At 38.1% G+C, this 24,419-nt stretch overlaps 1 protein-coding gene across 1 annotated transcript in view; it reads left to right on the top strand.

Moving 5' to 3' along the window:
• itfg1 (integrin alpha FG-GAP repeat containing 1) overlaps positions 1-24,419 on the top strand; it is a 171,755-nt gene that overhangs the window by 33,214 nt on the left and 114,122 nt on the right. Inside the window, exons 8-9 of the mRNA XM_080885940.1 lie at positions 4,744-4,825; positions 15,663-15,763. Of these exons, the coding sequence (XP_080742066.1) occupies positions 4,744-4,825; positions 15,663-15,763 (183 nt within the window). The remainder of the gene's footprint in view (positions 1-4,743; positions 4,826-15,662; positions 15,764-24,419) is intronic.

Here is a 24,419-nt window from a genome sequence, read left to right as displayed (position 1 = left end):
ATAAGATAACCTTTATTAGTCCCACACGTGGGAAATTTGTTTTGTCACAGCAGGAAGTGGACAGTGCAAAAGTTATGAGGCAAAAATTAGAATACAATAAGAATAAATACAGTACACAACTGTACAGAATAGAATAAAATAAAATACTATATACAGTAGAATAAAATAAAATAAATATACAATAAGATAAAAATAGAATACAAATACTATATACAACTGAGTAAAAATACAACGATGACAGAAAGGATTATTGCACTTAGTATTATTGCATATGTATGGATGTGTGTGCTTGATCAGTTAAAGTCTTTATTATGGAGTCTGACAGCAGTGGGGAGGAAAGACCTGCGAAATCTCTCCGTCCCACACCGTGGGTGCCGCATTCTCCCACTGAAGGAGCTGCTCAGTGCTGTCACAGTCTGCTGCATGGGGTGGGAGATGTTGTCCATCAGGGATGACAGCTTAGCCGCCGTTCTCCTGTCACTCACCACCTCCACTGGGTCCAGAGGGCATCCTAGAACAGAGCTGGCCCTTCGGATCACCCTGTTCAGTCTCTTCCTGTCCCCAGCAGAGATGCTGCCGCCCCAGCAGACCACGCCATAAAAGATAGCAGAAGCCACAACAGAGTCATAGAATTTCTTCAGGAGTGGGCCCTCCACTCCAAACGACCTGAGTCTCCGCAGCAGGTACAGCCTGCTCTGCCCTTTCCTGTAGAGGGCGTCTGAGTTATGAGTCCAGTCCAGTCTATTGTTCAGATGAACACCAAGGTACCTGTAGCTGTCCACAGCCTCAATGTCCATACCCTGGATGTTCAGTGGTTGCAGTGGAGAATGCTTGTGCCTGCGGAAGTCTACCACCAGTTCCTTGGTTTTACTGGCGTTGATCTACAAAAGTAGTAATTCTTTCAAATGGAAACAAATAGGTTTGGGAAACGCATGAATCTGCACTTTCTACTGTTAGTGATAGTTTAAACCTTTTTGCCAAAGTACCTCTTGGTGCATTTAAATCACCAGGCTAAGTACTTCTACATTTGTGCCTTGTCAGGACTGAAAGCATCAAACATGATGCAAAGAATTAACCTTTCAGTGCACAATTTATGTATCGTAAATAATTTAAATTGAATCTAATATTGGCCTTTTACTGAAGGCTTATTGCACCAAAATACCCTAAAATAGCACAGAACAACATACCTGCATGTTTTTCATTGCAGCATTGGGTGAGTAAGTGTTGACTTGAAGGCTCTGTAACCCTACTGGAAATAAATATTGCAATAACATTATCATTTTTAGGGTTTCACTTGCAGTCAGCAGTATTTAAGAAATGCATGATTAGCAAAGGGAGAAAACCAAACAAATGAATCCCACATTGCTTCAAGAAATAATCTTTCAGTTTGCTTTAAAAGCAAATCTGGCAAGACGTGTATATATTTAAATGCAGAACAAAAACTTCCTGAAGTAATTATTAATTTTACAAGTTTTTATATTTTAGTTTTAAAAGACAAATATTAGTATATGTTATCTAACTACTGAGGTTATTAACTCAAAACGAAGTGATTTCTTTACCCAGTAAAAATGAAACCGATAATTGGAATTTGAGTTGGACCTTTAGGGCTCAACTAGCCAACTCTGTCAGACTGTTATGTTCCACTTCTTTATGACGCAATCAAGTCATGCAAAAGCCCCATTTAGATGTCAAAATATTGAAGTACTAACTAACCTAAAGGGAACTTCAGACTGAACAGTCATAAGTCTTACTAAGCAATCATGTTGGCAGCACTACTCATTAGTCTCCTAATCTTAATGTCTCAGAGTGGAGTGGGGGACCATGGCTATGAAGCTGCCATTAAGTTGATCAAGTAGGTACTTTCTATCATACTTTTCTGGAAGCATTAAACCCATGACAATTCCCCGAGATAAAAAACAGTCTTTGGCATTTCAGAAATGCCCTCTCTCAGGAAGAAAAAAATACTTTTTTAGCACTGCCTACTCTATCTCTCCAGGACCTGCACAAACTGAACTGTATCACCACAATTAAATAGGTTGCCTTCTCACAAAAAGTCGTCTTACATGTGTCAGGAGAAAATTAGGAAGTTAATGATTAATTAGTTTCATCTAACTGCCTCACTTTCAGGGACCTATTGTTCATTCTGGCACACTGTCACAATGTCATGGCTTTTTGGGACACTTGAGTATAACAGAAGAAAGGTGTTTTATAGTCCAGCAATAAAAAAAATAAATAAAGAACTCACTGAGTCTGAGTCATGACTTTCCTCTTTCCCAAACCTATCTACTTTTACACGTAGAGCAATTTTCGAGTCCCCCATTATACTCATAGCTGGATCCATTACCTTTGCTGTTACCAGGGCACAAATATCATGATATAAATTTTCAGATGTGGTGAATTCACCGGGCTTATGAAGGCTTGCTTTGCAGCAGCTGTCTGGTCCACGGTACCTATGGCGATGTTATTCAGGGCCTAAGCTGCCTGAAAATGGATGGAGGGGCAGTCAGACTATGCCAGCAAACTAACAAACCTTGGGATGAGCCTGGCAGCGATGATGCTGTCAGTAGATGGATGCTTTTCCCTGGAGTGCAGCTTTCTGGCTGCTTGTGTTGTCTGCAGCTGCTGATGTAGAATTCCAACTGTTAAAACAGACCAGGAGATTGTACACTGGGATCTTTGTCTCGGCTTTTCCAGGAGGCTTTGGGCAATAATCATTTCGAGGATCTGATTATTTTTCACCTTTCCCATTGATATCTTTCTTGTTATTTTTTAACTGGCCAACTTGATCTCGGCTCTCTTGGCAGTAGATTCCACTTAAAAAAATCAGATATGTTTTCTATTTGCATATATTGGGATAACCAAAACAGCCAAAAACTTTAGGAGGAAAAAATCATGTAAATTTGCTCAAAATCAACTTCAAGGTAATCTTCTCCTGCATTCCTGGACCATTTTCATTACAGCTGGGATTTTCAGATTACACCCTGGAAGTTCAATTACACTGCTTTCACTTTGGACCACAGTAACTTTTGAATAGGCACTGCTAGTGTTCTTGCCAAATATGCTTGGAACTGGAATTTAATCAGTTAATGCTATTTTATGACCATTCTGCAAACAGCTGACAGTAGAAAAGAATACAGTAATTTTATGTCCGTCTGTGCGTTCTAATTAGAAAGCCTTAAATATTTCACAGCCGTGAGTTTTCTTTGGAAAAGATTTTGTTCAAACCGGTGCTTCCGTCTGCATGAAATATTCAAGCAATCTTGTGGTGTAGTGGAATTTCTATCTACATAGAAATCAATATCATACAGAGTGTACTGGATTGCAATGTAGGTAGAAAATGTGCTGCAAGTGTTATTACACAGTTTTATTTAAATGACATTTTGGAGTTTATAGTTAATAATTTGCAGTAATAGTGTTGCATTAACCTTTGGTTTCCTTCACCGTAGCTTTGTCTTGATAGTTTACCCACTTGTTTTGCTACATCTCATGCCTAGCACCATTAAGTGAAATTTATATTTTGATTCTAGTCGTGTTGTTATAATAGTTTTCACATCATTATAACTATTAAATTACTGTTGTGCAGTTGCTAATTTGTGGTTTGCCATTTGTCTGATTCCTTTGTCCTCTCATTGTTATTGAGTCTATTATCGCTCAGCTTTAGTAAAACACAATAATTTATAGATGTATAACACACCCCTCATGTCATAGTTTATTCATTTCAACAATTATTGGCTTGTGCATAGAACAACATTTGACCACACATATACACACCCACACATTATATACTTATATATAATAATGTATAGATTGTGTTCTCTGACTCAACTATTGTACCTCCCTCACCTTCTCTTCCTATCTTTCTTACTCTGTCACTTTCTCATAAATCAGTAATGTTGTTATCGGCAGGCTCACAGACTCACATGTGTTCTTAGGCAAAGGCACCCACACATACAAATCTTTTTTTCCCCCCACTGATATACTTAAACCCTTGCCTTTTTTCCTTGCCCTATGTAAAGGGCACCACTTACCCAATAGGTTTGCTAAATTTCAGAACTCTCACAGCCACTGTTTTCTCTAAATCCACAAACCAGCAATGTAAAATGCAATAAGGTGCAGTGTCATATTAAAATGAACAATTACTCTCCGGGGTGGGGGGCTTATCTTCAACGGATGAAATATTAATATAAAAAGTGGCATTTTGCTGTAGTATTTAAAATTAAAATGTAATACATAAATATTAAATAATCCAGAATGGAGACAATTGCCGGTTGCTTTACCGTATATTAGTTGAACTCATCATGAATGTGGTTTGTCTTCTTTTCTGCTAAATGCAATGATTTAAAAATAAATACATAAATAAATAATAATAATAAAATCTTACAAAAACACTGGTTGTGAATGCTAACTATTTAAAAATTTTCAGTTATTCCACGAAGCATATTTTGGCCTGTAATTCAAGAATTTATAAACCAATCGTGTTTTTATCTTGTTTTTGTTTCATTTAATCAAACATTTCTAATAAGATTAAAACGAAGTTTTTGCTTGATAAGCGTTATGCATATATTTTGAAATTTTACTGAGTGCATGAACAAGAGCAAGCTTTTTACTTTTTGCTTTCCAGAAACATTACAGCTTTTTATGGTACACGCGAGGGGTAAACTGGACTTGTCTTTTATTGCTGGATCTCTGACTAAACATTTGAGTTGTTCTTTATGTTTTTTCTGTCCATTTGTCATCTATCAGGACGGGAACTTCACCAAGACTGACGTCATGTCAAAGCCAAACGAAACCACAATTATTGGGCAGTCTTCCTTTGTGGACTTTGGTGAGAATTATAAAGATTTTTCATTTGCTTGTTTGCTGTGTTTTTGTGTAAATGTGATACAGTTATCGGTTTGAAACCTAGCACTGGGATATACTTTCAGTAGCAGGGCCATATGAACAGAGCCAAAATGGAGCAAAACAAAAATCGAAGAAGACAATGTATAATGACAATATGTGCAGTCAAGGTGCATAAAAGTTCCCAACATTTAGTCACTGTGTGGACGAGGCTGGATTGTACTGAAATTTGTCCTGGTGTGTGTCTGTTACATCCCTTCCTTTCCTCCTGAAGTCCTGAAAGCTCTTTCTGCATTGATGCTTCAAAGGCTATCAAACAGGACTATGTTGTGTTTTGAGGTTTGACAGTTTCACTGTCTGTTTCCAAATACTTACAGCCCAGATATGCTCATTCCTTAACTGGCAGGCTAATCTCATCCATGCACAGTGGCAGGCACACACTACAATATAAAACTCTATTATACACACTCATAATCCCATAGCCAGATTTTTGTGGACATCTTATCCCTTCAAACAATCTTGGCCAGCGCTATTCATTGTTCAGATGAGCTTTACATTTATCCGCTGCAAATCTCTGCTGGCTCGCTAATCTCCAGGCTGCAGCCTGCATGCCACAAAGTTGGCTGGTCATCTTGACAGTGCTGTCACCTCAGTTAGGGCAGCATTGTCTTTTGGTGCCTTCTTGTGCTTGTTTTTAAAAGTAAGTAACCGTTTCATTTACCAGTCTGATGATGTACAAAGTAAAATGAAAGGGAAAGCACCGTAGTTTTCGGGTCATAAGCCGCTACTTTTTTCCCACACTGAACACTGCGGCTTATACTGACGTGCAGCTAATGCATTTTTTTTTTCATGCGGCCAAAAACATTTTGCCTGGTAACAGTAGACCAATAAAATTGATAAGTAGTATATATGCGGTATATATTTTTACCGGTTGTTAAGAGACATTGTAATGTTGTTTGTGCACTGTTCCGTAAAAAAAAACATAAGCAACGTAATTTGTGTGTTACTGATACATACGTATATTTAAAGGTAGCCGTGTTACAGGCGCTGTTTGCGGAAAAAAAGCATTTGCAGTATGTATTTTTGTATGTTTATGTTACCATGTTTATGTTACCTTACGGATTAAATTAAACGTTAAAAATCCTCACGTGTAATATTTCTGTGTAAATATCTCAGATTACAAGTGAAATGCATACGGCTTAAAATCCGGTGCGGCCTGTACAAGTACAAAATTGATTTTCTTTCTAAAATTAGAGCATACGGCTTTTAATCAGGTGCGCTCTGTAGTCTGGGTATTACAGTATGTGAATGATTGCTCAAATAGAGAAGAGTCAAAGTTATCAAGCTGGCTCATTTGGAAGCAATACTACAAAACTGATATAGAAACATCTGATCGAACTGAACATCTTAAATATTGTTTAGTCTTAACATTAGTGTGGGATTATTTGAGCACCAGTAACTGTAATTTAACACTTGTGAAGTGTTTCGGTCCTTGGCTCATTATATACTCTGTCTCAATGTCAGATTCTCTTGAAGCATGGAGTTTTGTTTGGATGAATCTCAAATTGATTTTGATTTGACTCCAATAACACTAACTCACTCACTCCAATGTGCCAATCTATTTTGAACCTGCAAGCAGCAGGAGATCCTCCTACACAACTCTGTTAATAATTTCTTGAACTGAAACCATGGTAGACTGATCCTCTGGACTCCATTATGAAAAAAGACTCTAGACTGATTTTTATTTTAACTTTACAAGTGAGTATTTCAGGATTGCGCTTACTTTTATATGAGATTATACTACTTTATATAATGCAATAATTATTTTCTTTCTCTCTTTCTGTTGCTTACATCTCTAAGTCACTTTGTTTTTGACAGATGCCATGTAGTTATTTTTTTTTTATGATTCTTCTTCTTGTTATTATTATTCTCATTATTATACTTGTTAAAATAACTTAAATTACCATGAAACTACTATGGTTGCAGAATGTTTTCAGAAAATTGGCTAACTGACCAGTTTACTGCTCACACTAACAATAATTAGTTGTGATAGTTTCATTAGCAATGAAAAGGATAAGCATATAGGAACTGTAAGACGCTATTGACATAGTATCTGTTTGAACAGAGTGGTTTGTGGCTTATGTAAAATTGACGCCACAGTTGAAAATGTTGCTGGTTTAACCTCTGCAAGAAATTCCATAGCTGAACTTACATATTTTTACTGCAAATTGTAAACCATTAAAATAAAAAAATGACCAGGAAGCTGGTTTTACTGGATTAAAAAAAAAGTGAATTCATTTCAGTGTAAGAGTTTAAAGAGAAGGTTGTGTTTCTTTATTGTAAGATGCATAACAGGAGTGGATAGAATAACCTACACGACCTGAGACCAGCTAATAAATACATTGCAGAACTTTATGAAATTTCAGCCAAAAGTTCAAGAGGGTTTTGTCAGAGGCAGTAGAGAGATATTATTTTTTCATGTATATGTAGGGTTTGGTTTTTCTCCATCCATCTGTAACCTTCTGATTCCACAAAGTCATGGTGGCAGCAAACTAAGCATGGTAGTCCAGATATCATTCTCCCGAGCAACTTTCCGAGCTCCTTCTGGGGGATCCTGAGGCATTCCCAGATCAGATGAGGATTATAATCTCTCCAGCGAGTTTAGCCTGCGGTCTCTCCCCACTGGGCATACCCAAAAAATCTCCAAAGGGAGATGCCCAGGAGGCATCCTGAGAAGATGCTGAACCACCTCTACTAAATCTTTTTTCCCCTTTTATATTAGAATCATCTTGTATTGTTAGATGCTATCCCCGTAGCATACTCTGGCTTCAGTTCAGACTTTTTCTTCTTTGTGTTTTTTCCCAATCATGGGAACTGCACTTCTCAGAGATCACTACGCATCCATCATCACATTCTTTCTTGCTGTAGTGGTCTTTGAGAAAGGCGAGTTAGATTATGCATAAGAGAGGAAGAAATCAAACGCATCCCTCGTAATTGAGGAGCTTCAAGATGGGGGCCACTTGATGTCTTCAGGGCAAACGATGCAGTGTGCTCATTCATGTAAGGTCTCTTCTTCCTTAGATTTTATGTCTGCTGCTTCATGCTGACAACACATTTCTTCTGCTGTATTTATTCAAAACAATCAAATGCACCCTCTTCTGTGAGCCAGGCAGTGAATATTAAGTAAGTTGGCAGGATAGCGCTATAGATATTTGTATGAAAATTAAATTACAAGTATGCTAAAGAGTACATTTAAAATCTCACGCATGTAGTATCTCTTAGTTTGTGGCTCTTTGGCTTTTAGCTTTAGTTTTGTTTTTCTGTTTATCTTTTTTTTTTTTAATCTATGTAACCTTATCACTTAGTTTGAGTTATGTTCTGCTATTAGCTGTGTAATGTTCAATGCATTTTTAATTAACTTTTGGGCTTGTGCGGTACTCATGCACATGAACACAAACACATGCACGAAGGGCTTCACACTGATAAACACATCCTTATTGGCAAGATTAATGTGTTAATCTCACTGCAGCAAAAGGGTGTCCATCAAATATTTAGTGAACAAACTCCCTGTGCCAAAATTGGCAATATTGTATGAGCCAAAGGGAAAATGACCTATATGCTGTGGCTGCATGTGGGTGTCTTTGTGTTGAGGGAATCTGCACGCGTGTTGAATTTATTATCTCAGAAGTTTTTTTTTAATAGCTTATCTTGACATAATTTTTTTTCCTTTTTTAAAAAAAATCATAATTTCTCCTTCAGTTTGGAAATGCACACTTCCACATCTTGTTCTTGTTAACTGGTGGAGAGAAGCCTTTAAGGGTCACGCTTCTAATAATCTGCCAAGTCCAGGCAAAAAGATGCCTTCAGAATACAGAGGGATTTTTTTTAATTGTCCTGGTTTGTCTTGCTTCACTTAGCCCCTCTTCAGCTGTCAGTGTCTTTCTTTATTTCTCTTGATCTACTCCGTATCTCCTATCTACGGCTTACTAATTTTCTGCTCTTGTTTTCTTACATCGCCGTCTGTTCTTCATCTAAACAGCTTTGGGTGTCACAGATTGTTACACTAGTGGAAGACCAGCTATCACCCTTTTTCTGTCTTTTAATCCGTTTAGTTATTTTGTTGAGTGTTCTTATAAGCATCACTTTACTCTGTTCATTTTACTTTAGTGGTTATGATTAGTTTTACAATATATGAAGCAATGGTGTTTAAAAGAAATAACTGAATAAATTGTTACATTTAGTTCAGGTTCCATCAGTCATGCTGTATAAGGTGATGTTAGCTCAAAAGGCATTCCTCATTATAACCTATGGTTTTGTCTCTGGGCTCTGAGATGCAAAAGACACTGATACAAAGAGAGATGCTCTGTGCCACTGAGAGTGAACGCAGTATAATTCAGAGGAGATTGTATTTGACAAAAATAACCACAAACCTGAAAGAAGACGTATTATATTTTAGTGCCAAATGTCCAAAATTGATTTATTTCAGCTTGAAGAAAATTAAATTCTACAAATAGATGCAGCTTGAGTGATGACAGTATTGACATAAATCCTCTTCTACTTCATCTTTGTTATTTATACAAATTGCCAAAGTCATGTAAGTCCCATTTTTGTGTGTGCTCCAATGGTTTTTCTTTATCTACCTGCTGAGATTTACGTACCTGATCCAGTCTGTTTCTGCCATCCAGTCTCACTTTGTCAATCTTATTTTGCTGCGTTTGTTTCTCTGTGTGCGGCCCTCCTGTGAGTCTCTCTGACCAGCTTCCGCTTAGGTTAATTAATGAGCACCTTGTGAATTTACCTTAAAAACTTAAATGCATGAGAAAGTGGAAAAGGAAAGAGTGAGGGCAAATGGCACATTTCAAAGGTGGCATGAAGTGAGGTGGAAAAAAGGGTGAAATATAGAAAAAGAGCCAAGGTAGATGATCTGCAGACGGAGGAGGAAAGATGGCAGGGAGGATAATAAAAGCAATAGGAGAGAGGAGAGAATGAAATAGAGCAGCATTGCATCCCTCTGTGATTTGGAGTGGGAATTATTTCCATCACACATCACAATGTCAATTCTCACTCTACCCTTCTACCTCTGGTTTTCTGTCTTCCACCAGATTTTCCCCCATAGATTTACATCTGTGTCTGCTGTCCTGTCTGTTCTCTACATGTTTCTGTCATTTTCTGTTTCTTAAAATTTCTTTTTTTATTAAAAATATTAAATATTTTATCATAACAATAGCAACAGTAATAAAAAAAAAAAAGAAAAGACAATTAATTCTTATCATTACTGCATTGTGTTTGGTGGCTGGAAAGTTCTGTTACTGGTGAGTATGTGCTTTACTGCATCTTTGTCATGAGGTAACCTGTTCTCAAATGGCAAATTATTCTAGTGTCTTGTCACCAAAGGATCATCACCGAAGGGTTAAGTGTCCGCTGTGACTGAAAATGCATAAGGAAAAAAATACAATGGCTCATAATTTCCCTCTTTGCACATTCAAGTCATTTTCCCTTATCTATAGTACATGCATCCAAAAAATCTGAGTCTGAGATTTGTTTAGAAATGCCCCAATTTTGGCTTTTTAATTTGATTTAAAGTTTATTTTCTTCAGCTCACTCTAGCAAAACTCAGCTTTGTGCTTAAGGTTCTTTCCCTTGCTTTAGAGTTTGGCTTCTGACCAGAACACATTTTTTTACTTTCAAAAGTCACAAATCTTCGCTTTATTGACTGGAACCTTTCTGGCCTACACCATCACCTCTGGGTGTGGGCAGAGATTTTAAGGCTAAGTAATAGTCTTGTGAAAATACGTGTGTCAGTAATTTAAAAGTGAAAGAAACTGGAACCAAATAATACGTCTTTGTCCCATCAGAAACGGCACTGCCTTCAACCACTCAACTCACACGGGCAAAATGATGCACACTTGTAAATACCAAACAGGAGCGAAAAATTTGAATCCAAGTGTCTGAGCAGCATGCCCAGACAGCATACATTGGCTAAACTTGAATCGTGCGTGCACTTGTTTATGTGCATGTGTATGCGATTGTTCATGAAAGCGTACGGGAATCTGTTCACACATCCATGTTTGTGTGCTTGCAGTTCATTTTCCAGCAGTACACTCTTAATAGATGCACAGCATATGCCAGACAAAACAGGCCCATCTGCCTTATCACTGAGGTAATTGCATTTTTCAAAGTGACAGCGGCCAATGCATAATTCTTCATTAGGTAAAGCACAACGAAGTCCCACAACCGAGTGTGTCAGCTCGCGTCAGCGCAGGTAGGATGTAGGGAGGCGGCTCAGCGACCAGCAGCTCACTAGGATAGGAGATATTTCAGACAGCGAGACGGGAATGTGTTTGGAAGTGATATTTAAAATTGGAAAAGCTGTCATCATGCTGTGTGTGCATGCGTGTGCTCAACAACGTGTATGTGTGTGTGCGTGCGTGCAGGTAAGTCGGTATGTTAACAGCCTATTTCTCTCCGCTCTCCCCCCAGGCATTTTCTTCTCCACTCATCTTATTATATTGTGCTACATCCAACCTCTGGCCTGCTCCCTCTTTTCTCTTTTCTGCCTCATTCTCTCTTCAACCACTGCATACCTTTCACAGTCCCCCCCCCCCCCCCCCCCCCCCCCCTTTTTGTGTCTGTGTGCTTTTTCTTTCTTTTACTGGCAGTCTTGTCTTGTTTTCAGCCAGTCTACTCTGCCATCGCACTCGCTTTGCTTTTTCAGTCTCAAATTCTCCATCACTTTCCTTTTGTCTCAGACTCCAGGAGAAGTGGATATACCTGTAAAACAGAGGTAGTGAAGTGCTGCTGGGCTAGTCAGGATCAGAGTGGGTTGTATAAGCAATATTGCTTAACATTATGCATCTATGTTTATGTGAAAGACATCCCTCCAGACCATGTTAATGAAGTGAAAATGTGGCAATTGGAAAAATAAAATCTCCTAATCAGGCACCATTTAGTGACATCCCTTGCATTTAGAGATATTCCAATGCAAATGCAAAAGATTTATTCTCCTGGGTTTACGGTTTCCAAGTTCAGATATTCATTTGCACATTTTAATATGCAATTTGATGCAAATTACAAAGTATATCTCACAAAAGTGTCCTTCATTGAAGGTAGAAGCCCAAGAGTTCTTCTTTCTTATTCCAGTGTCTGCTGCACAGTAATTATGAAAAAGTGGCACTCTCAATTAGAAGAACTCACCCACAACAATCTACACACTAATTAGCACTTAATTTTTGAATTAATTTTAGATTGTGTTGCACATGTTCTTAGTGTTGTGTATGTGCTTTCTGTATAAGAGTTTAGTTAGTTTTTCCCCCCTTATATCCACAGTAATAGACATAACACAGACTTACTACATGAGTCATGAGGTAAAAAGTAGCAGTGCTGATTTATTAAAATAATAATAAAACAAACACAGGTAGCTTCAGAACCTCCTGAAGATGTGTTTTGTTCTGTTTTGTTTTCTCCCTCACTATTTTCAATGGGTTTAATGATGATTGTATATAGATCCATGGGTAAATGGCAGACAGGGACTGGTATTAGCCAGTCAAGATGTCAGTTGGCAACATTTGGCATCAGTTCCCTAAAGCAACTAAAATATCAAAACAATAGCTTCAAAGCTTACAGCGTGATTATCCCTCAGTCAAAGTGAATCACACAATAATAAGAAAAGATAAGTCACAGTTTACATTTATCTTGTTTGGGAGATCTCTATAGACCTGTCAGATATAATTTTCATCTTATATGGCCCTGTTTTATCACGATGCGTGCATGTGCTTACAGTGTCATGATCAAAGACTGAAATCCCGATGCCTCAAGCTGGGCACTTATGCTATTGGTGTCTTAGATTTTAAAGCCATCCATCATGAATGCAGGGGAATCACACTGAAACTGACACTGCTTCTCATTGACTGATAACTTGTTAGTCACAAGCTGTTATCCAGTCATCCAATACCTAATCTAATATACTCTGGTTCGTCTACCTTTCTAACCTAATGAGGGAATTGAATTCGGTATTCTTTATGACAGAGGTGTCGAACTCCAGGCCTCAAGGGCCGGTGTCCTGCAGGTTTTAGATATTACCCTTGGTCAACACACCTGAATCAAATGATTAGTTCATTACCAGGCATCTGGAGAACTTCAAGACATGTTGGGGAGGTCATTTAGACATTTTAATCAGCTGTGTTTGATCAAGGACACATCTAAAACCTGCAGGACACCGGCCCTTGAGGCCTGGAGTTCGACACCTGTGCTTTATGACTAGTGATTGAGCCCAAAAATTTGTTGAGGTCATAAAGCAAGGAAGCCTAGGGCCATTTTCCTATAGACTCCTAGCATATACAGCATAGCATGCAGATACTTGCCAAACATATACACAGGACAATGACTCAAGGACTCTTGTTGAATTATTGTGCAGATGCATATTATGATTTGCATAGTTATTGCTGCTGTTTTGTGTGTGTGTGCTATGAATCCTATCAGGTCACAGTGGATACCATCAGTCTTTGTATATCCTCTCCTTTTTCTCTTTCTCTCTAGCTATTTAGCTCTGTTTCGCCTCCTTCTCTGACCAACCCTTTCCAGACTTCCCCTCTCCTCACTGCCTTCTCCATTTCAATCCATACCTGCAGTTTCCTCCCTCTGCGACTCTCTCATCCAATCTACATCACAACATGCATCATCAGTGGTAGCGGGAGATGAAAAGCGGGAGGGAGGTAGGTAGGTAGGGAAGAGTGAAGGAGAGAATGAGGTTGAATAAAGAGGAAAGACAGACTGAGGAAAAGAAACTTTTGAGACTGAGGAAGGAATATCATGTGAGCTAGAAGAGGAGGAGGGCAAGAGGGGACGGGTGAAGGAGAGCATAACATAAATAAAAGAGACAGATGGGTAGATAGATGAAAGAAGGTATTCAATGAGGAGAGGGCAGGTGGGACAGAGGGAGCTAATGTTGGGGTGTGTTTGTGTGTATAGCAGAACTGACAGTAAGCATCAGAGGCAGAGTGGCGAGTGACATCCTCTGTAGGACTAAATTTGCACTCATTTTCTCTCACAGTCTCTTTTTTTCCTGTTTCTTTCCCTACAGCCTCTCGACATCCCACACTGCAGAAATGTCCAAATGCGTTCATTTTCTGCATTTCACTTTGTTTCTATTACACCCACAGTGATGACATAAATCAGAAGCATTGCCCACACCTAAAACCATGTTTTTGCTTTCCACCTAATAATACATTGTATTATTTTTATGTCAATATTTGCAGCTTCTGCTTGGTTGTGTGCTAACTGAGCTAGAGTTGCTGGAATTGTGTTCTCCAACATTGGGGGATGCAGTAATGACTAGCATTACTGCTAGCGATGAGAAGGCTGGAAGCAGTTTCACCACTTTATGTCTGGTGTCAATACATGCCAACCCATGAACACAGAGCAAGTGGTGTGTTTTTATGAACTGGCCCAGCAAAATGTTAGAAGCTGTGCAACAAACCATTTACTTGATATTCAAACCTTTTGTTATTTGTGTCTTTCTAGTGTTTTGATGTGTGCTTTTAAGCCAAAGTAAATTGTTTAGTTATGGAAGATTTCTTGTTACAACAAGAAGAACACAGGTGTAAGTAGCGAAGGTGATGATGGCTTCACTTAATTTACTAAATCTCCTCTTAATAATTCAGCAAGCATGCCTGTATCATTGCAAGGCTCTGAAGATTTAATACTCAATTGGAATTCAGTGCTGATTATTTTTATTGAGCGCACCTGTGATCCCTGTGCTTTGGCAAGTCAAAATATCCGCAATAGGAGAAAAGGTCCTAAACTCGTGCAAGTCAAAGGAATGTGACTTTACTTTGATATTTGTAAGGAACTGGACAATAACACAATTCTGTGTCATTTTTTTACAAACTCATATTAGAATTTGAGGAACAGGATATTTTCCAGTTCATCAAAATTCAATACATACAAGCTTACCATTTCCCTTGATAGATGCCGCATTGAGCAGCAATGAAATCAAACTTATTCGAGTCATTTCACACCTGAGTCATATGGAGGCTTTTTGCTAGTCATCTTCTATGCTGTTTTCATTGACGCCAAAAAGCTGCTTTGGCACTTTGGCCTTTTTTTTTCACATAGTAAATTGATCAAGAATCAATGAGAGAACTGATGAAGAATCAAATTTAAAAGCACAGCTAATAATGGCCATGGTGTCATCAATCAATGAAATCCTCTCAGTATTTGTTGCTAACAGATTTTGAGTAACAGTCTCATGTTACTCAACAAATGACAGACGACTTATAACAAAAGCAACAAAAACATTATAAGAAGTTCTATTAGTGCCCATAGTTTTGTCTATCCTTGCTGATGCAAATGTGTTGAAACATTTAAGATTCAGTCAGCATGGTTTAATAAGGGTTTTTTTTGGGCTATTTTAACTTAGTTTGTGCGGCAAAGCCATACCTGGTGCACTCAAGTGTTTTGTGCTTTGAAAAACTGTTGTTTAGATTTTGGAGGCTCTGTCCTTGTTTGTACATCAGAACCCTGCATGGCATCATGATTAGAATAATTAATAGCAATGAAAATCAGTTGAGAAAATGATACTCAACTCTACTGACATTGTTAAAAGGCATCAAAGAGACAAGTGCTGCTTTGATTTGTGTTTGCTTGTGAAAAACAAGCAGGTGCTCCTGTGATCCATCTTCTACATGAGAAAAAAAAGTGAGACATTGTAATGGAATAAAAATATGAAAATAGCACAGCTTTAGAAAGTAAAGCATCACAATAACCCTGTGTTCAATCAGAATTTGTTGCTTTGTGATTTAACGTTTTGTGTATGTTTCTGGCAGATGGCGATGGCTACCAGGACCATCTCCTTCCTGCATGTTTGGATAAAAGCTGTCAAAGAAGTACCATCTACCTAGCCAAGTCAGGCTCAAGAGACTCAAAGGTAAGCACCTGACCATATTTTGATGCGTTTGAAGTCATTCAAATGTATTAGTTTGCTTTTATCCTTGTTAAACGCTTCATTCTTTGTTACAACAAATGTTTGTTACATTTGTTTTCCTCACTTCTTTGCTTGACTGTCCTCTTTTCTAAATTTGAATTTTATTACACTCCCAAAATAATAATAATAATAATAATAATAATGGATACTTTATTGATCCCCATGGGGAAATTACTTGTTTTTCTCTGCATTTGACCCATTCACTCTGTGAAGCAGTGGGCAGCCCACTAAGCAGGCGCCCGGGGAGCAGTGTGTAGGGACAGTACCTTGCTCAGGGGTACCTCAGGGTAGCCGTTAAGTGGATTCGAACCGCCGACCTTCCGATCATGGGGCGACCACTTTACCTACTGAGCTATCCCTGCCCCCAAAATAAAGATAGATTGGATCTCATGTGGATGAAAAGGATTGTTGTCATTTCTATGTAAATGACTTTTACTGTTAGTATAGTGAGTAGCACAACAAAAAGCAGTTTTGCCTGTTGTGTGTTTTAGTATACTCTAAACTGTAGCATATCTTGTTTGGTATGTTATTATCTTTTTCCTCACTCTCATTTCACACTGAAAATGTAAATGCAAGCAGACAAAGACACGTACTGTTCAGACGTGGAGATCTGACAAAACATTTAGCCATAACAACAACTTAGATGATTTCTTAAAGATGTATGGAACAACCTTTTAGAGAGACATTTAAAAAGTGACAGATATACAACAACTACCTTTACAGAATGTTTGAACAGTGTCTTTTCAGGAAATGTGATAATACAGTGAAGGTGGTATGACACAATACTTGCAGTAATGCAGTAATATGTATATTTTTACATACTGTCTGTCCTTTATAATGGCACCAACTCTCCAAAGTAAATTTATGCACAGGCTTCTTAGGGTACTTTAAAGGGTTGGTTACGAGGTTTCTCATTGTATAATTGTGCTATATCATGTTGCCCATGATAATACCAGATATAAAAATGTCATATAGCAATATTTTGCCATGCATTTACATCCCTAAGTGCAAGCAGCGAGACTAGCACAGGCAAGTCTAAGATCAAGAGCTGCAAGAAGTCTTCAATGACGACTTAGTACCTAAAAAGCGAGTTACTTCAACAACCTCCAACAAAGCACAATACTTTGCAAAATATGAAAGAAAGATGTTCCCACTACAGGTGGAAACGACAAACTTGTTTTCCACTTAAGGCGAAAATACACTGAGCATAACCAGGCTATGGTAGCACATGCGAAGGAGTTGCTAGCGGCTGCCAGTGTGCAGCCCAAGAGTAAACAGGACTCAACCAAGCATCACTGGAGAACTCCTAGTTAGAGTCCTTGGGGTGGGTTAGAAAGGTCGATCCTAGGTAACATCCTGGGATAAAAATATATTTTTCAGTGTTATTATGCCACAATATTCTGCAGCTTTACTGGGTGATTTTCTTTAGTGATTGGTATTGGTAAGTGTTAAGCACTTATGGTACTTAACCTCCTAAGACCCGAATTCTTTCACGACATGCATTTTTAATTTCTCTTTGATATTTGGGCATATTGGGGCCCGATGAATGTAAAAAACAAAGAATTACCAGATTTTTTTTTTACCTTATTTTTAAGAAAAATAAGAGCCACATATGAGGATATTTGTTTAAAAGTTTGATACAACAGAAGCAGTATAATGTCCTCGTAAGTGGATATCAGGCCCATGTAGAGCAAAATTGAGTATTTTATTCTAAATAACCCAAAATGTGATGTCCACATATGTGGACGCCAGGTCCTAGGAGGTTAAAATTTCCTAGGCTACTATGGTGCTCACATTTAACTGGATATAATTCTGGGTTAATGCTAATCCAATATAATGCTGCTGATCCCTTGTTTTGATAGATAATCTTTTGTGTGTTATCAGTGACTGCTGCTCACTGATAACACATACAAAAAGTGGGATGATTAAAGGCGCTAATTTACTTAGTCCTAAAAATGTTAAACTAATTTTTTTTGTTTTTTTATATATCACCAGAAATATAATTTTTGCAATTTTAAGATTTTATTGCCCAGCCAGCACATGCCGGATAGCCTACCACCTTTCTTCTGTGGATTTAGACACTTTCAATTTGTTCTTGCAGCTTATCTTTCATGAGTACAATTTTGATGTCATTAAAAAAATAATTGTTCCAAAATGAATTGGGGGGGCAGATCCGACCCCACCATGATGATACTGCATGATTGATTTTAAAAAAATATATATTTATGAGGTGCCCAAAACATTTGCAAATATTGTATATGACCTCAAGTGAAATTTAAAGAAAATCAAAAGTAATTTATTAAACTAGAGAAAATAAGCATTAACTTTGTTGAATGCATAATATTAAAAAAAAAAATAGTACTCTGTAGTTTTAAAGTGATTTATATTTCTGATACCATTTAACTGGAAAATATTACTCAATCAACCAATTAGTTAATTAGTTAAAAATGTAACTGTTAGATAATCACTTAATTGTCATCTAGAGTGAAACAAAAATTCACTCTAACCCCCCCCCTGACATCTTGAATATCTGTGTAACACTACTTAAGGTAATAACCCAAAGAGGTTGCTTTTAAAAAGATTATTTGAAGTGTTTTTACATATGAGCAACGCTGAGTGAAGTTCACCTCACCAATCACTCCACTGCAAAGTAGAGCAGTGTTTACCCGTACAATGGTAGTCTATTTCAGGAATGCATTACCCACGTGGCTCTCTGCAGGAGGCTCTCTTGCTTAGAAAGACATAAGGACTGCATGTCACTGTGTTTATGGAGCCATACAAGGTCGAAGTAAAAGATATGCACATAAACATGCTGTCCCATCCAATTAAATGTACCCATGCAGAAATTATTATATGTGCACAGACATGTTTTTGCACTCATATGAACACACAACACCACCTACGTACCATCTTGAATTATTCTTTTCAGTTGCATCCTACCATTTGGCATGAGGCCTCACTCCTTTTTCTTCCTTCCTCTGCCACCAGAGAACAAGCTTCCACTTTCATTTCCAGTCCAAAATAGAAATATTACAGGCTTATTTGCGTGTCCACCCCCACAAACACATGTGCACACAAAAGACACACATGCAGATACACACTGATGCGCATTCCCTGTGGACATGGACGTCTTTTGTTTGCCTGTCAGCCACAAGGGGGGAAAAAAAGATTGAAGGAGGAAGTGAAAGAAGGAGTGTTGAAGAAAGAGGAGGGAAGGTAGCGTGAGAAGGACTTATCTGCACTGATGGATGAAGTGAACACATGTTGTTTTCTGTGTTGCTATTTGCTTGAGAGACAGTAATCACTGTCAAAAAAGAGACAGGCAAAGGATTCTTCCTTTGAGTGGCAGTGGTTTAGCGGAGTGACAGGAAAACGAGTATATCTTTAAGCTTTCATACATATAAGTAAACGTTTAATTAACACTGAGAAATTACTTTTTTTGTTGAGTTTTAAAGGCGAAAGAAACAAATACACTCCCTACAGTAAGCAGATTGTAAAATGAGTCTTTCCTGAAACATCAATATAATTAATATTCCAAAATTGTGTAAAAGGCTGCTGATTTAACTAACATCAGAACTCTCCTGGTATCACCAGTAAGCAACTCGGACATCTCTATGAAACACAACCACAACCACCAACCACAACAAGTCTTGTGTAGCAAACCTTTTTTCTGCTTTTTGCTTATTACCATCAGGACCTGGCCAGGGTGTTTTATTTCGAAGATCGACTGGATGCTCTATGAAACTTATGTTACTGACTTCCTGCTGTCTTACTCTGCTCAAAAATAGATTGGGTACATAGGTTTTGTCATAGCACAGAGGAGCTGTTTCTGGGATCCTTCTGAAAGTCTGTGGCGAACTCCATGGAATCACAAGCGTTGTTTAGAGTTGCCGTGCACTTCTATGGCAGTATGTCACAGCTGGAACACAAAGTAACTGTATCTCATGGGTATCTGATGCCTACAAAGCCAACATTGCATTGGAAGACTATAAAAAGATACTTAAAATTCGGAATTGTGCCATGTCAAAATAAAATGGTAGTTAAGGGGAGCTGCTGAAGTCAAAACAAGATGTGAAAGGACAGCAAAACAGGAAAGCAATACCTTGCTATGATTGCACTGTTTTACTGCACAACAATAATGTGCAAATAAAGAAAAGTAATCAGAAGGAAATCTGATCAACCTCATCAGATACATCAACATATGAAGTATACATAGCAACATCTTGACAACATTTTTGAATTACTTTGGGCAAAAGTACTGCAGACGGGTATTAATAGTTACCATTTGTTTAAAAAAATAATCTACTACAAGGGAACAGTGCATTAACATATGAAGAAAACCTTGATATTTAATATGCATTCACTTCAGGGGTTGTACTTGATCCTTTTTACTTTCCAGATTAAGTAAATATAGAATTTGCCCATGGGTGCCCAAACCTTTGCAACTGTATGCTTTCAAGGAACTGTAGTAATGTGCAGTCTACATAATATCGTATTTTAACAGAGGCCAACACACATTTTGTATTTTTATCTACACGACTCTGTTGATTTTTATCAGTTCATCATTATTTGCTGTGCAAATGCTCTGCCAGCTATAATTATGCCTGATCCTACATTATGTGTGTGGCTGGTTGCTCCTTTAGAGTGGCTTCCCAGCCATTTTAAGCACACAGTCAGCAGATGCCTCTCCTGGGAAAATGGTTGAAGAGATGAAGGAAGAAAAGTTTAGAAATAAGGAAAAGGATTCGTAAAACCTTACAGGAGGGATTAACATAGAAGGAAATCAAAGAAAAGAGTTGGTTTTGTGGTTATGTGGGAAAGATAAAGTAAAGAAAAGCGAGCTGAAAGAAAAAGAGAAAGTGTAAAAGAGAGATTTTTGTTGTCCTGTTATTGTCACCTTGAGGGGAAACGGCCCATTTAGTGAGATACTGGAGGGGCGATAATGATGGAGAAAATGAGTGATATGTACACTGGCAAAGAGGAGATGGGATGAAACCCACTGAGTAAAACTAGTGTGTATCAACGGTTCATCTCCAAACAGCAGTTTTTGTGTTCCTTCCTGCAGTCTCCACCACAGCTTTGTCTCTACCTCTGCAGCAGCTCCAGGCATTTAGTTTACCATATTGAAAGAAACCGTAGGGGGCTTCCAACACTCTCTTTGCTTCATTCCCTGTCTTTACAGACACACATACTGACTGCATCTATTTCACTTTGGACCTTCCCTCTTTAATCCTACCAAATTCTTTAACACAATAGGTTATTACTAAAGAGAACTGGTTCATTTTGTACCACACCTATCAAACGAATTGTAGCAACACAAACCAAACCACAAAATGACAAAACAGCCTCCTGAATGTCAGAGGAAATCTGCACCATGAGGGAGCACTTCCTAGGCAGTGGTACTGCTTCTGTAAGCATTTAATACCATGCCTCATTTCCAGTTGGGTAAAGTAAAAAATATGAATGGCAGAGTTGACATATAGTGTAGGGTTAGTTCTAAATAGCTTAAGCATTGATGAAATTACTTTACAGATTGATTTTTGTAATCATAATATTAACTTAGACGAGCAATCGTTTCAAAAATAACAGATGTTTTACAGTGACTGTTATTGACATTCTTGTACTTAAGATATTCTTTTTTAAATTATGGTGTTTTTTAATATCTAAAGTCACACAACATGGGCTATGTTTTTCTTTAAAAGTGAGAGATTTTATAGAGGTCTAAGGGGTCATACTGGCTTCCTTTAGTATGCTCCAAAAAGTACAGATAATAATTGAATAAATGGGTATGCAGTACAATTTAAACAATTCCATGAAGAAATAATTATTACCAATACCTGTCTCTGATGTTTATTTTTGAGTTTTTTTGCAAAACTATAAATAGTCTTCTATAATAAGTTGTCACATAGACTGTACATAGCGTCACTGCAAATAAACACAGAATTGTAACACTGTTGTGAAAGACCCTTGGTGGTACATAGGCACTGAGCACAGCATTCATTTAAACTCTTCACCGAGCATTAATGAGTGTCTGACCTCAAGTAGCAGCTGTCAAGGCCACAGGCCACATCCCCTGACTCTGTGGCGAAAGAAACATTTGAAAATTGATTAGTTGTGGGGAGTATGCTAATCAAAGATGTTTGTAATGGTTTTGTTCAATGTTCAATGTTAAAGTGACGACAAATAGAAAGACATCCCACTTGCACAAAGTAATGCTCATGCAATAGTGTTGTCATATTTTATTTGTCCTGTACAAAGCTTAAATTGTTTTCATCTTGTACTTTGCTGATGGATTAAAAACAATAAACTTCTTTCTCTTTGAAACAAGTCAGCTAATTCTAAATACACTTGCATAATAGAGGTCTCCTTCATACCAACAAACAGTTGTAACCCACTGAGGAATGCACATTGGACTTCTGGTGTATCCTGTGGTTTCAGGGTTGCACTTTCTAGATTGAGTTTGTTCTACTGTATCTACATGGATGAGCAATTTGATTGTGATGTGATCTGAAGAGTATTACATGCCAGATGGTGGTTAGGTGGGAGATATGTGTTGAAGGAACATTCCTGATGAAAGTCAGAATCTAAAGTTTCCTATCAGAGCATTGTACTAACAATGTTGCTACAACAATGACAGTGTATGCCTCACGCTGTTACAGCAATGTGACTTCACCTGTCAGTGCTATTAGTGTTGTGACTGATGGTGTTTTGTGGATTCTGTCATCTGTCATCTTTCAACACACCCAAAACATACAAAGCGCCACCATAAAAGCCAAGCCAGCTGCCTACTGTTGCTGCCCAGGCATTGCAAGGGATGCCAGTGTGAGTCAGACAGCCTCCTTCCAGTCTTCCCAGTCAGCCGGTCAGTTAGTGGTCAAAGAGGTGACACTGACAGCAGGTACCAGGGTCCCCACCCTGCTCAGCTGACACAAAGACATATGGTCTCACTCTGTTACTGGCTCTGACTCTGACTGCCTTTTTCCGGACAAGAAAAAAGGGGTAGAAAACCTTAAAAACTGAAAAGGGATGTATCAGTGTAAGGTGTTCTACTGTATAGGCAGGCAATGTAGATGTCATCTACAGAAATAGTGTCCCTTTCTGATTTCCGCTACACTTAGTAGTAGAAAACCTCTCTAGCTGTAATGCGTAACTAATCTGAGACTACAGGATGTTCTGTATATAGCATCTGTTGTATTTTCTTTGATGTTATGGTTTCTAGGAAAACCAAACTTTTATTTAAAATGTCCAAAAATAGACATTATTGCTTTCTTTCAAAATACCATTCTGTGCTAATAAATTAAACAGAGTCATTTACTAGAACACTGCTATAACATACATGTAGACTCATAATCAAAGCCATTAATACACGATTACATTTAATTTTTTTCTGTACTGTTCAGTCCCACGCCGTCTTTTAATGCCAGTTCTAGTGTGCTGAGCATTATAGTCATTATATCAGTAGCTGCATAAAAGTCACTGCTTTACTACACTTTTTTTTGTTTTTGTTTTGTGATTTTTGTTTCCTTTTTTTTTTCTTGTCTTGGACAGCCTTGTTGTCTGTCAGTATTACTGCACCTCCCCACATCACCCCATAAACCCGCACCACCTCCCTCCTCCACTGCAGGCCGCCCACATTTTAATTTCTTGGCCTAATGAAGCGGGAGCTCTCTCCGCCAAGTTGAATCAATGGGAGTCTGCAAGCATGCCGCGGCTTTTTCACCTTAGTCATCAGCAAAGCCAGGAGAGCGAATTTGCGTCTGGGTCTGTGTTTGTGCCCTTCCTAGTTCTTATTCTTTTCTGCATACATGCACATTTTGCATGTAAATGTGCATGTGTGTGCATGCACAACACCATAATAAGCTGTCTTAACATGGTGTTTTCTCACTGTTTCATAAAAAAGCCATTTGTATGCGGGATCCTTCCCTTCACTACCATTAAAGGTATCAGATTACCTCTCACACACAAATCCCATCATCGTCTCTATCTCCATTAACTTGGTCATTTGGATTTGTGCTTTAACACATTTGCATGCAGACACACACACAAAGTCTCACACTCAATTTAATGTTAATATGTCGACATTTGAACCGAGCTCAAGTTATTTAGACTTAGTATCTCTCTGTTTAACTGGACACTGTAGAGCCACTGATTAATCTATAAAGACACACACTTGACATTATTAAAATACTCTGCTATATTTAGTGATTAAATGTCAAAACTTCTGCAGCCACAAGGAAGGAGTAACTGCTTCATGATTTATTCAAAAAGCTGCTCTGTCAGTTTGGCTGTTCATCCAGCTTCTGAAATAAAAATTATTTAAGTAGACTAGAAACCTTTAATATCCTCACTGAGCCTTGCATGATTCCCTACACAGTACTGCTGGCCAATAAAACCAAAACAGAGTGAAAATGCGGCCTCTTTTTGCCGTGTCCAAACACCATGAATTGGTGTTTTTGCTTGGAAAATAGTTAACTTATGACTTCCACTTTTGCTTTATGACTTCATTTGCCAGTTTACCACAATTAAGTCTTTCATCATCTGCTTTTGTTCTGCCATATGTTCACACAATGTGATCATTACGTGTCTGTGTCATTAGGTA

Source organism: Rhamphochromis sp. 'chilingali', assembly GCF_963969265.1.
Source record: "Rhamphochromis sp. 'chilingali' genome assembly, chromosome: 6".
Taxonomy (NCBI): Eukaryota; Metazoa; Chordata; class Actinopteri; order Cichliformes; family Cichlidae; genus Rhamphochromis; species Rhamphochromis sp. 'chilingali'.
This window is presented reverse-complemented; position numbering and strand designations above follow the sequence as displayed.